Source organism: Brassica napus, chromosome C3 (genome assembly GCF_020379485.1).
Source record: "Brassica napus cultivar Da-Ae chromosome C3, Da-Ae, whole genome shotgun sequence".
Taxonomy (NCBI): Eukaryota; Viridiplantae; Streptophyta; class Magnoliopsida; order Brassicales; family Brassicaceae; genus Brassica; species Brassica napus.
In genome coordinates, this window is record NC_063446.1 from 62,246,447 (window position 1) to 62,259,328 (window position 12,882).

The 12,882-nt window shown below is 32.6% G+C and overlaps 2 protein-coding genes across 2 annotated transcripts; both read left to right on the forward strand.

Annotated features, from left to right (window-relative positions):
• Positions 1 to 1,523: 1,523 nt before the first annotated feature.
• LOC125583777 (protein LIGHT-DEPENDENT SHORT HYPOCOTYLS 9-like) lies at positions 1,524 to 5,241 on the forward strand. Its single transcript, XM_048751280.1, has one exon. The coding sequence runs from the start codon at positions 1,719 to 1,721 to the stop codon at positions 2,298 to 2,300; it is 582 nt and encodes a 193-aa protein (XP_048607237.1). The 5' UTR covers positions 1,524 to 1,718; the 3' UTR covers positions 2,301 to 5,241.
• A 2,211-nt stretch (positions 5,242 to 7,452) lies between these two features.
• On the forward strand, positions 7,453 to 11,933 carry LOC125583778 (receptor-like protein 30). The gene has a single exon (XM_048751281.1). It carries the CDS (start codon positions 9,406 to 9,408, stop codon positions 11,764 to 11,766), a length of 2,361 nt encoding a protein of 786 aa, XP_048607238.1. The 5' UTR covers positions 7,453 to 9,405; the 3' UTR covers positions 11,767 to 11,933.
• Positions 11,934 to 12,882: the final 949 nt, after the last annotated feature.

Sequence of the window (12,882 nt, forward strand, 5' to 3'; positions counted from 1 at the left end):
ATTTCTCATAAGTCTGGCTATATAAGAGAGAAAATTAGATTTGCAGCAAGTTGATGTAGTGACTGCATATTTATATGGTCCACTGGATAATGAAATTACTAGAGGGTATTGAGCTGGAAGTACAGCAAGTTCTCGAGAACAATATTGATAATCATCAAAGTATATGATCTGAATATCCTAGGAACCTCTGGATACAATTTTCCAAACAGTTGAATATCTCAAGAAAGAGTTTGAGATGAAAGATCTTGGAAAACAAAGTTTTGTTTGGGATTACAGTTTGAGTACATTAACAATGAAATCCTTGTGCATCAAATAATATATACAGAAAATGGTTCTCAAGAGATTTAATATGGACCAGTCTCACCCATTATCTAGTACATGGGTGTGAGATCACTTGTTTTTGATACTGATCCATTCAGTCCAAATGTGGACGATAAAGAAGTCCATTTAGTCCTGAGATGGATGATGCAAAATTCTTGTTTTAGACACTGATCCGATTGGTCCATAAGAAGGACGATGAAAAAACCTTTGATTTTGGTTTATTTTATACTAACCAGCCCAAACATGGGTTATTTGGTTTTGTTGATTTATTTTCAGACATGTTATGTTTTACACATGGTGGTACACGCATATCATAGCAACGTCATCCAAGATTTTGTGTGTGTGTATTTGAGGTCGATGACTCAATATGTTCGATCAGATTGTGGCATAGCCGATGGTAAAGAATAACCAACTATCATGTTCGAGCACGAAGCGTATTCTGCCCAAGATCTTCATCACCCACGGATTGCAGAAAATTGGAGAGGTCCAAAGGACCTTCAGTAATGTCCAAATCAAGGAGAGTAATGTGTGTTGTACTCTTTTTCCTTCATCATGGTTTTGTCCCAATTGAGTTTTCCTGGTAAGGTTTTAATGAGGCAACATTAAAACACATTACAAGCTCTAAATGGTTATAGCATCCACGGGGGAGTGTTATGAACCAGATCGTGGATGACTCATAACCAAGAGATTATGATTTGTAATCTTTCCATTTATCTATGACGGTGTAATCTCATATATAAGGAACCTCTATGTCATAAATAAAGATAGAATCGGTTAGTTTTATAACAATTAATCAGCTCTTCTTCTATCGTCATAGATATGTTGGTCATAATGATTTATAAATGTTTAGGCTCCTCCTACAGGTTACCAATCAAAGGCCATAGTTTGAAAACAATAAAGCTTTCACATTATCTTAGATATAATATATGTAGGTCTAAATCTCAAAATTACAGTTGTCTGCTTTACGATGATTCCAAATATATATAGATTCACAAGATGTTCTTTTTTTTTTTGAATACAGTTCACAAGATGTTTCAATATATAATATAGCTCTCATTAGTTGCAAATTGCAATTTGCATGTATAGAAGATTGGATTTATTTTTCATTACTTTAAAATAGATAAATTCTGATTCAATAAGTTAGAGTTAGCATGCATGTTTTCAAATAAAATAAAACTAGGACTTTAATATTCGCATGAAATAATCAAAATTTATTGTCACTTTATATATGTATCAATTTTTATAAAATACCTAAATATATTTTCTCCTCGTTCCACTCAGTACGTATCTCCCTTGCTTTCCTTCACTTTATTGTCGCTTTTAGACCTTGAATTTTCTCATAAATCAGAACATAATACCAAAACAACACCAAAAAGAAATCAGAGTTACTCCTAAGAATGTCTTCGGATCATCACACACCAACGAAAGATCCACCGGATCGTCCATCTTCTTCCTCCATCAACCACAACCAACTGCTTCCTTCTCAACCGCAGGCGCAGCAACCGCTCAGCCGCTACGAGTCTCAGAAACGCCGAGACTGGAACACGTTCATCCAATACCTAAAATCGCAGAATCCACCGCAGATGATGTCTCAGTTCGATTACACACACGTGCTAAGTTTCCTCAGGTACTTAGATCAGTTCGGTAAGACCAAAGTACATCACCAAGCTTGTGTCTTCTTCGGACAACCAGATCCACCAGGACCGTGCACATGTCCTCTCAAACAAGCTTGGGGAAGCTTAGATGCTTTGATAGGACGGTTGAGAGCTGCTTATGAGGAACATGGCGGTGGGTCACCGGATACTAACCCGTTTGCAAACGGGTCAATCCGGGTTCACTTGAGGGAAGTGAGAGAATCTCAAGCCAAGGCTCGTGGGATTCCGTACAGGAAAAAGAAGAGGAGGAAGATTAAAAACGATGGGGTTGTTGCCAGGAAGGATGTTGCAAACTCTTCGACTCATAGTCAGTCGTCCACTTGATAATTTATCACATAAAAAATTTCCGATATAGGTAAATCTATTTTGAAATTCTTTTTTTTTTTTCACTCTTAATTTAAACTCTCATATGCTCTTTTTAAATTGGAATTATTCCCTCTGAATAAGGACACCACAAAAACTCAAAATATCATATCAATAATAGTGATTGATTCCATGAAATTTCTTGATAATTTATGTTGTCATTATATATATATATACGAATAGTAATTGGTATTTTCTAACGAATAGTAATAGGTATTGAAGATCATATATGTATAAGGGATAAAATACCGAAAAAGTAGTTTTTTTCTTATCAACTCTTCAAGTGTCCAATTGTGAATGGTATTTTAATGACATAAATTTTCTGTACGTTGCATTGCATGCATAATGATGTATACTCGTACACTGGTAGCATGTGTAGGTCAATAATATTTCTTACATTACATACATTTAAAAGTTACTTGGATATGTACACATATACAAGTTGTCACAAAATATGAAGTTTAGTATTATGTGTCAGAGGTTAGCTAGGTTGTTATCATCTTACCGTTGAGCTTAGCTCCGGTTGTAGCTCGGTTGTTATCATCTTACCGTTGAGCTTAGCTCCGGTTGTTATCGTCTTATCATTGAGCTAGTGTCTCCTTTTAACATTTATATATTATGTCTTATTGTACTTTTTTAATTGATCAGTTTACCTCGAGGTTAGTTTCGGTTGTTATCGTCTTAACGTTGAGCTTACTTACCGTTGAGCTTACCTTTGGTTGTTATCATTTTACAGTTGAGCTTAGCTCCGGTTATAATCGCTTAGCCTTTGAAGCTTTTAATATATTTAGTGACAAAAAAGTATTATGTGTATATACATTTATTTTGGAATATATTTTGGAATAATCTTGTAGCTATACATTAGACCATAGTATTTAATAAATGTTGGTTTGGAGTCTGCTAGCTAGGGATACTAGCTAGGATGATTAGAATAATCTTGTTTTTAATATATTCCAAAATGCTTGATTTCTTTATATGTTACTGACTTTGAAGAATGGATTAGTGGCAAATCGGCCGGTTTACAAAATGCATGGTTTCTCGAATCATGTAACTAAATGATATAAAAAAAGCAATTAAACGATATGCATGAAAATTAGTATTCTAAGAAAAGAAGAATATAGCTTTTAAATGATCTTGGAACCTGAGCAACCCGGGTTAACCTAAGTAATCTGGATTCAAATGCACTCCACTACACTTCATATTATGGCTACACAGAAAATGAACTTCGGCTAATTTGAAAATCCGGAAAACGATTTATATGATGGATTGTATCTTTTTTTGGAGATTAGTTTAGGTTTGATGTCTGGGATACCCTCAAGTTAGTAAAAAAAAAAGACTTTTAAATGGTCTTATACAATTATGGATTTTGTTAAAACATTCAGACATTAATCTACTGGTCCATTCTAAGTTATGTGTTATTTAAAAGTTGATTCATCTTATGTGTGAATATCTCGTGCTATTGAAACTTATATTTTATAACTCACTGTATTATAAATTTTTGAAGTTAGTCACTCAATTATATTGTACTCCAACTAAAATATTATTACAAAATTTGAATGCCTAATGACCTCTATAATATTTGACAATTTACACGTAAGTTTTCATAATGGTCAATTACATATATATCACTAATAAACTAAAATAATAATGAATCATTTTCATTATTAATATTTTTCAGTTTCCTTTTTAATGATTAATTTTATTCTATGTTATTGTTTTGATAACAGAAGTAGAAGCTTTTATAAAAATAAAAACATATTATTATATTAAAAGTATGTTTTACGTGTTTCACCCAAACTAATCATCACGAGTCTATTGATAAATTAAAATTAAGAGCTTATTTGACAAATAATTTCATTTTCTAAATAATGTGGTTTTAAAATATGCCCTTAACCTACTACGAGCTTTTAAAATATTATGTGTAACCATGTGATTGTGGTTTAGTGGCAGACAAGCTTTGAGTTGTTAAGAAATCTCCATTGAAGAGTACTTTTGATCAACTCTCTCAATCTGTGAGTGTGACTAACTCTCTCAATCGGTGGTGGAATAGACTTGCTCGAATAACACAAGCAATCCTAATCTATAGAATAGTATCGACAAATGACTCAAATAAAACTGAAGGCAAGATATTCAAAGACACTCTTTGAAAAAAAAAAAAAATTCTTATGTACAAAACTTGTAGATTGAAAGGTGAATTTTGAACTGTCTAAAAGCTTATATAGGCCATGGCTCATTTCTCAGAAAAAATAAGGAAACAAGCCAAACAAAGCATAAAAATCAAAAACTAGCAGTTGGAGAGATTGTTGGAATTTGGAAAGAGTTATTAATGGAGTTTGAATGCAAATAGCTCCAAATATGTTAAGTGTAAGCAAGAGTCGATCCGCCCGATCCTGGTTTATTGTAGGACATCTTGGATGACTTCTAGATGGTCTAGTATCTCTCCTGGTTTCTATAAATAGGTTCGGGTCGAAATTTTTTGAAAGAGTTAAAGACTTCAATTAAATAATGTCGTTTTGACCCATTTAGTAAATTGGATGGATCTTTTTGTTGGATCTGGTTCTGGGCTATTTTATTCCTTCTATGGAATCCTAAGAGGCTCTCTTTGAGGGGACAAGTGACTTTGGTTGAAGACAACTCATGGTTGGACTTTTATGGACTGAGATATGAGGAATATTCCACTTCCTATTGATGCACTGGTGAGTTAACTGTCTTTGGCAAGTGATTTCATGTCAATTGTCTTTATGGTTGTGGAGATATTGTATGCACATATGTCCTACTCGGTTTCTTTAGCTCATTTGAGCTTCATGCTCTCCACTCCATGCCTCATGATTATTTGCTCTATATATGGGTTATGTTGACTAGATGTCCTCATCACTCTTCATTTGAAAGTTCTTCCCTCAAACTTTCTGATTTATAGATATATTTTCCGTAATTGACTCTAAATTTTCAGATATGCATTTTATTCCATGTTGTGTGCAAATGAATACTAAAACGCAATATACAAACTTAAATTCAATATAAATGACCAAATGAACTAAAATAAAATGCCAAAATCATGAGATATTAAGCACTTAAATAAATAAAATAGAAAAAATGAATCTGATTTATCTTATTATAATAAAAATTATAGTTTAATTAAAAGAAATAGATAAAACCTGATACATCTAAAAACAAAGAATGGTCTAAATTTTTATATTTAAACCCAGAATATTTGTTAAGACAACAAATAGTGCAGTTCATAGCACTAAAATAATTGTTTGTGACAAAATAATATTTTCTTTTCTAAGATAATATTTGTTAAAGAATAAATGGAAATAATTGCCAAAAATACCACACACGTGCATCAATACAAAAAATCACGTTTAAAGATATTTACAACCCTAGGGTTAACTAATCTAAGTTAGGGTTTAGAGTTGAGAGGTGGGGTAGAGTTCTGAAATGTGAAATTTAAGAATCTAATAAATATATAAATAAATACTTAAAAATATAAAAACAATTTAAAATAGTTTCGAAAATAATTTTCAATTTTCAAAAAGAAATTTTGAAAAAAAGAATATTCGAAAAAAATCAAAAATAGTTTTTATAAAAAGTTCGAATATGAAAAGTATAATTCAAAAAAATAAAAAATAATAATATTTTTATTTTTTATTTATTAAAATAATCATTTATTATGTATATAGAGAACAATGATATAAGAGTCTTTTGCCTCTTAATGAAAAATATATTTTTGAAAATGTATCTTTACAGGTGGTAAACATGAATAATGATATCAAGAAAGTGGTAAATATGAAAATTCTCCAAGAATAAAATGACTATTATACTCTTATTTATAATTAAATGATTAATTAAATTTACTATAAAATTAACTAATTTTCTTTACACAAATAATTAAATTATATATTTAATAAATATATATTTAATATTTAAGCTTATGATTTAGGTATCAGAGTTTATGGCTTATCATTTATGAGGTAAATTAGGATTAGAGAAATTGCCAAAAATACTACATTCATAGTACAACTTTTCATGTTTACCCTAAGTACTTTTACTCTTAGTTTTAAAGAGAGACATTTATAACCCTAAATTAACTAATCTAGACTTATGGTTTAGAGTTGAGGGGTGGAGTAGGATTTTTGGAATGTAGATTTTAGGATTTTGCTAAATATAAAAATAAATACTTCAAAATTTTTTAAAAATAGTTTCAATTTTTTTTTTCGAATTTCAAAAACAAAATCGATAAAAAAGTTCGAATTTGAAAAAGTATTGAAATTTTTTTTTTGAATTTTTTTTTTTTATTTTTTAAAAAATATTTTTTTATTATATATATAAGGAGTAAGGATATAAGAGTCTTTTGTTTCTTAATGACGAAAGTATTTTTCAAAAGAAGAATTTTTATGTTTACTACTTTTTTGATACTCATATTCATGTTTACCACCACTAAAGAAATATTTTTAAAATACCTTATTGATTAAGAGGCAAAAAAAATCTTGTATCATTGTTCTAACTATAGGTAATAAAAAATTATTTAAATAAATAAAAAATAAAAAAATAATTTTTTATGCTTTCCAATTATACTTTTTCAAATTCGAACTTTTTAAGTTTTCTATTTTGTTTTTCGATGTTTTTTCAAAAATTTCATTTAGAAAATCGAAAATTATTTTTGAAACTATTTTTGAATTTTTCAATATTTTTTAAGTATTTATTTATATATTTATTAGAATACTAAATTTTACATTCCAAAATTCCTATCTCACCCCTCAACTCTAAACTCTAAGTCTAGATTAGCTAATCATAGAGTTATAAATATTTTTTTCATCTTTAAAATTGAGGGAAAAAGTGGTTAGTGTAAACATGAAAAGTGGTATTATGAATGTGGTATTTTTGGCAATTTTTCTTTTGAAAATATATCTTTAGTAGTGGTAAAGATGAATAATGGTACCAACAATGTGGTAAACATAAAAATTCTCCTTAGGATCAAGGTTAGGTTACGATTGTTTATTTATTCATTGTTTAATGAATATTATTTATATATTATTTTGCCATAATTTTTTTTGTGGAAAATTTCAATTTTCCACAAATTTTTTATTACTTTCCAAATATACCATTAGATGAAATCATCTTCATAAATACTTTAATTTAGAATAATTTCAATTTTACCACAAATTTGATATCATTTTTTTAAATTTCCTGTAAAGGATAACTATTTACATAAGTACCTTAAGTTTTTTTTTTTTATGAAATTTTAAATTTATTGATCATCACTAAAAAGATATATGTACAACTATGAGTAGTTCATGCAACTAACTTTGAAAAAGAATTCTAGAGCTCTAAATTGCAGTGTCATGAGCTACAAACCACCTGACCATTAGACCGCAACCATTAGACCTTGCGGTCTCGGATTGAGAGTGTACTTTGTAGAAGAAATGCGATTTCTAACTGTCTTATCAATCAACTTTGCAAGCTGCTCGACTGTCTTATGGCTGGTATTGTGCTTCCTCTCATTGCGTTCCCGCCAGATGAAGTAAATGGTGACTTGCAGGACCAGTCGAAGGAGTATGAAAGTCAGGCGGTCGTATGATCTGGACAGCATTGTGGACAATGTAATGTCCCAGTCTGGATCTGGATCAGTCCCAAACAAATTCCTACCATCTTCAGCCAAATAGTGAAAGTATAAGGACACGCAAAGAACAGGTGGTCTCTAGTCTCGTCTGGTTCACCACAATAGAGGCAATGTTGCGGTTGACCCCACCGTTGAGAACGATGACCTGTGGCGAACCTATCCTTGACTGCAAGCCAAGTGATGAAAGCAAAGCGAGGAACACCTTGAGGGAACCAAACAATTTTACTCCATAGTACAGTCTCCTTATGCACCCTGATTTGATTCCAAATTTCAGATGAAATAAACTTAGTACCATAATCATTATCACCACGCTTCCATAATACTTCATCCCTTCCATCCGTTAACGTTAACTGAAACGTACGTATCTCTGTAACCAAGATTTGGATATGTCTGTCACGACATCGGTGAAATCTCCATTGACCCTCTCTAAGGACATTACAAATCCTCATATCTCTACTGATGCCCAGCTTTTGTGTACCAAGTTCACCAGCAATCTCAATAAGTCTTCCTTTAGAAAACCACAGATCAATCCAGAACCTTGCTGTGCTGCCATCCTTAACATCCATCAAAAGGAAGCCTTTTGCCAGAGACCGAAACTTCAGCAGCTTGCAACCATAATTTATAAATGTCTACTACTAATTTATAAAATATTTATAAAAGTTTATAAACTCAACCCTACCTCTTAAATACTAAACCATCAATAATAAACACTAAAAAAATATAAATATTAAAGTATTTTTTGAATGAATGTATTATTGAAAGGTTGTAGCCAACTTATTATATTTCAAGCAATTAATCTTAAATTTGTGGTAAAAGTTAAATTAACTCTTTTAAATCATTTATAAATATCTAAAATAATTTATACAATATTTATAGAAGTTTATAAACTCAACTCACTTCCTATATGCTAGATTCTAAAAAATAATCAGTAGTCTCAAATGTTAATGTATTTTTAACCGTGACCGTGGCGCATGCTTTTTGTAAAGCTTTTTCGTCAATTTTATAGTCAAGCTCCATCCAATCGTCAAATCCGTCGAAGAAGAAGAAACAAACAGCGCAAAGAAGAGAGATTATTATGTTTCTGAATAATTATCAATTGAACAAATATTGTTACAGATTCTACACTTCTATCTTAGCGATTAATCAACTTGACCGTCAACGTACGAAGCTAGCCGTGAGTCATGGGTCCAAATCAATGAAGTATGTAGAAATTTGAAAACAAGTGGCCCGAATCATTGATTAGAAGACTTGGCAAAATATAGCCTGTCCGACGACTTGAGTCAATCAACATAAGTATGTGGACAATTTTGAGGCAAATGGCCCAACTGATTGATTGGAAGACTTGGCAAAGTCAAGACAATTTGAGTTTTTGTTTTCCTTAATAAAGAGAGCCATAATCATATAAAAACAAACACTTTCATACCAACACAAAAGAAAATTGGGGTTATGATGATTCCAAACCAATTTTATTGTCTTTTTGATATTGTTACTTTGTATTTCTTCTTTTTGGGTTTCCTCCTTCTGCACACGTTTGCTTCTCCTGTGCTCCAACATTGTCATCATGACCAGATGGATGCTCTTCTTGAGTTCAAACACGAGTTTCTGGTAAATGAATTCAACTCAAACTCATCTTTAAGTTCATGGAAGACGAATAGTGATTGTTGTCTTTGGGAAGGTGTCACATGCGATACTAAATCTGGCAAAGTGATTTCACTTGATCTCCAATACATCCCTCTCAACAACTTTTTAAAACTTAATAGTGGTCTTTTCAAACTTCAGCATCTTCGTAACCTAAGTCTTAGAGATTGCCATCTCCATGGAGAGATTCCTTCTTCATTAGGAAACCTTTCTCATCTCGAACATCTTGACCTTTTGGGTAATTATTTAGTAGGGGAAGTTCCAGCTTCAGTTGGAAACCTAACCCAACTAAAATATTTAAACCTTAACAATAACAAGTTCACTGGAAATATTCATGTTCCATTTGCCAACTTTACAAAGCTGACCCACTTAGATATCTCAAACAACCAATTCACAGGTGAATTGCCTCTTGTACTACTAAATCTAGCCACTAGTTTGTCGATTTTAGCCATTAGCAATAATCTGTTTAAATCCATATTTCCATCTGATATGAGTCGATTCGACAAGTTAGAGCATATTGATGTGGGAGGTAACTCATTTTTCGGTCCTTTTCCTACACCTTTGTTCATGATTCCTTCGTTAACATGGGTTAATTTAAGAGAAAACCAGTTTGAGGGACCTATAGAGTTTAGGAATATATCTTCGTCATCTAAGCTTCAGAGTCTATTCCTTAGTCAAAACAAATTCGAAGGTCCTATTCCCAAATCCATATCAAAATTTCCCAATCTTGAGACTTTATTTCTTAGTGACAACAATTTCACAGGAACAATTCCCATATCTATATCAAACTTGGTCAACCTTGTTACTTTTGATATTAGCCAAAACAATTTCACTGGACCAATCCCCAGATCAAATTTAGTCAAACTCCAGTATCTTGATCTTTCTAACAATAAGTTGGAAGGTGAAATTCCAGGTTGGTTAGGGGGTGTGTTGGAGTTGATGCTTTCTCACAACTCTTTCAGCCGTTTTGGAAAGTCATTAGAAGTTTCAGATGTAACACATATCCAAACGTTGGATCTGAGTTCAAATTCTTTCCAAGGACCATTACCTCATTGGATATGCAAGCTTAGACCGTCAATGTTCTTGGATTTGTCTAACAATATCTTCAACGGTTCCATCCATCAATGTTTAAGGAACACGATTGTTCCTCTCAGAGCGCTAAATCTACAGAACAACAATCTCACTGGAATTCTTCTTCAAGATTTATTTGTCAACGCTACCAACTTAGAGTTAGTTGACGTTAGCGGCAACAAGTTGGAGGGAAAACTTCCGGAATCATTGATCAACTGCATTTCTTTGAAGTTTTTAAATGTAAGAAGCAACAAGATCAAAGACAAGTTTCCATCTTGGTTGAGTTCTCTGCCGTCATTAAATGTCTTAATCCTCCGATCAAATGAATTCTACGGGCCTTTGTATCATCCACATGTGTCCATTGGGTTTCAAAGTTTAAAAGTCATTGATATATCACATAACCACTTCAACGGAACTTTGCCGCCTTTCTATTTTTCCAAATGGCATGGGATGACCACGTTAAGGGAAGAACATCAAAGTTACACCGTCTACATGGGATATCCTGCGTATGGAGGTTTTTACCGTAGTTCGATGGAAATGGTGAACAAAGGAGTTGATACAAAGTTTCAGCGGATCCGAAAAGTCTTCAAGGCTATTGACTTTTCAGAAAACGAATTTGGTGGAAAGATACCGAGTTCCATTGGATTTTTGAAAGAACTGCGTCTTCTCAACTTGTCTGGTAACACATTCACAGGCAATATACCTCAATCATTGGCAAATCTGACAAATCTCGAGGAACTAGACTTGTCTCGAAATCAGCTGTCAGGTCAGATTCCTAGTGAGCTTGGCAGTCTATTTTTTTTGTCAATTATGAACTTCTCCCATAACAATCTCGAAGGTCCAATACCGCGAAGCACGCAGTTTCAAAGACAAAACTGTTCAGCATTCATGTACAACTCCAACCTCTACGGTCTCGAAGATATATGTGGAAAGACGCATGTCCCTAATCCTACACCACAAGAGTCCGAAGATTTGTCCAAGCCAAAAGAGCAAGTGATTAGTTGGATTTCAGCTGCGATAGCCTATGGACCTGGTGTGTTTTGTGGGTTGGTGATTGCACTTAAATTATCTCCACACATACACAAGTGGTTCATGTAAAAGTTCCGTCATATGTTCAACACCATCCTCTTTAAATGTTTGTGAAACATATGTATATTTGTGCTCTTCAAATGTAATTTTTTATATTATTATTTGTTTTAATAATCGTGGTGTTTGGTGGTATGTAATCTTTAAGTTAAAAATGTATTCAAAAGCTTCTTTCTACATAAATCAAAACTTGTGAGGCTACAAATCTTAGATATGTTGAGTGTGTGTATGTGATAGGTGATGAGGTGCTGACCTGGCAACAGCAGAAGAATAAGAAGAGTGACCTGGCACCTGCAGAAGAAAAGAAAGATTTCGGTTAGACTTGTAAAGAGAGAGAGAGAGAGTGTCATAAGTATAAATAGATGATAGATTGTAACAAAAAATTTATGCATCTTGTGGTGATGTATCTGGGAGAGATTGTAATCGTTGTTCTTGATCAATATAGTAGTGTGTACGTATCAGTATGCTCACGTCCTTTTAAGTCTTTCCGCACCATGACTTTCGTATTAAACTAGATAGGCTTCCAACCTAAAACTAATTGGTGATAAATGGATTGACCTCTCTATTTTATATATTACTTAAGATTACTTCCAACTATTTATGTGGGAGATTTAGTCTATAATACGTGCCGTCGAAATAATGGCTCTTTGAAAGTTAATCTAGGAATGTTTGGAAAAGATAGATGGGACAACTTTGGACAAGATCGATGTAGATCGGTTTGTACTGTTTGGATGAATTTTGATACCATTTTAAATTATATAGACTTCTAACATAAAATCAGTTAGTGATAAGTGGAGTGGTTCATATATCTTATATATTACTTAGGATCCCTTATAACTTCCAATGTGGGACATTTATCTCTATTACATCTCCTCGAGATCATGGATTTTTGAGCGTCAATCTCAGAATGTTTGGGCAAGGATCGATGGGCCGACTTTGGGTTGGATCGAGTGGATCGAGTTGGATTGTTTGGATCGGATTCTAAGCCAGATAGCTTCCAAACTAAAACTAATTGATGATAAGTGAATTAATTCATCTATTTTATATATTACTTAAGATCTCTTTCAACTTCTGACGTGGGACCTTCGTCCCTAATATTTCAAAGGCAAAAAGTTCAATGGAAACTTC

What these genes read in the sequence shown, in the direction of transcription:
- LOC125583778 (XM_048751281.1), top strand. Translation starts at nt 9,406, where the DNA reads ATGATGATTCCAAACCAATTTTATTGTCTTTTTGATATTGTTACTTTG.
- LOC125583777 (XM_048751280.1), top strand. Translation starts at nt 1,719, where the DNA reads ATGTCTTCGGATCATCACACACCAACGAAAGATCCACCGGATCGTCCA.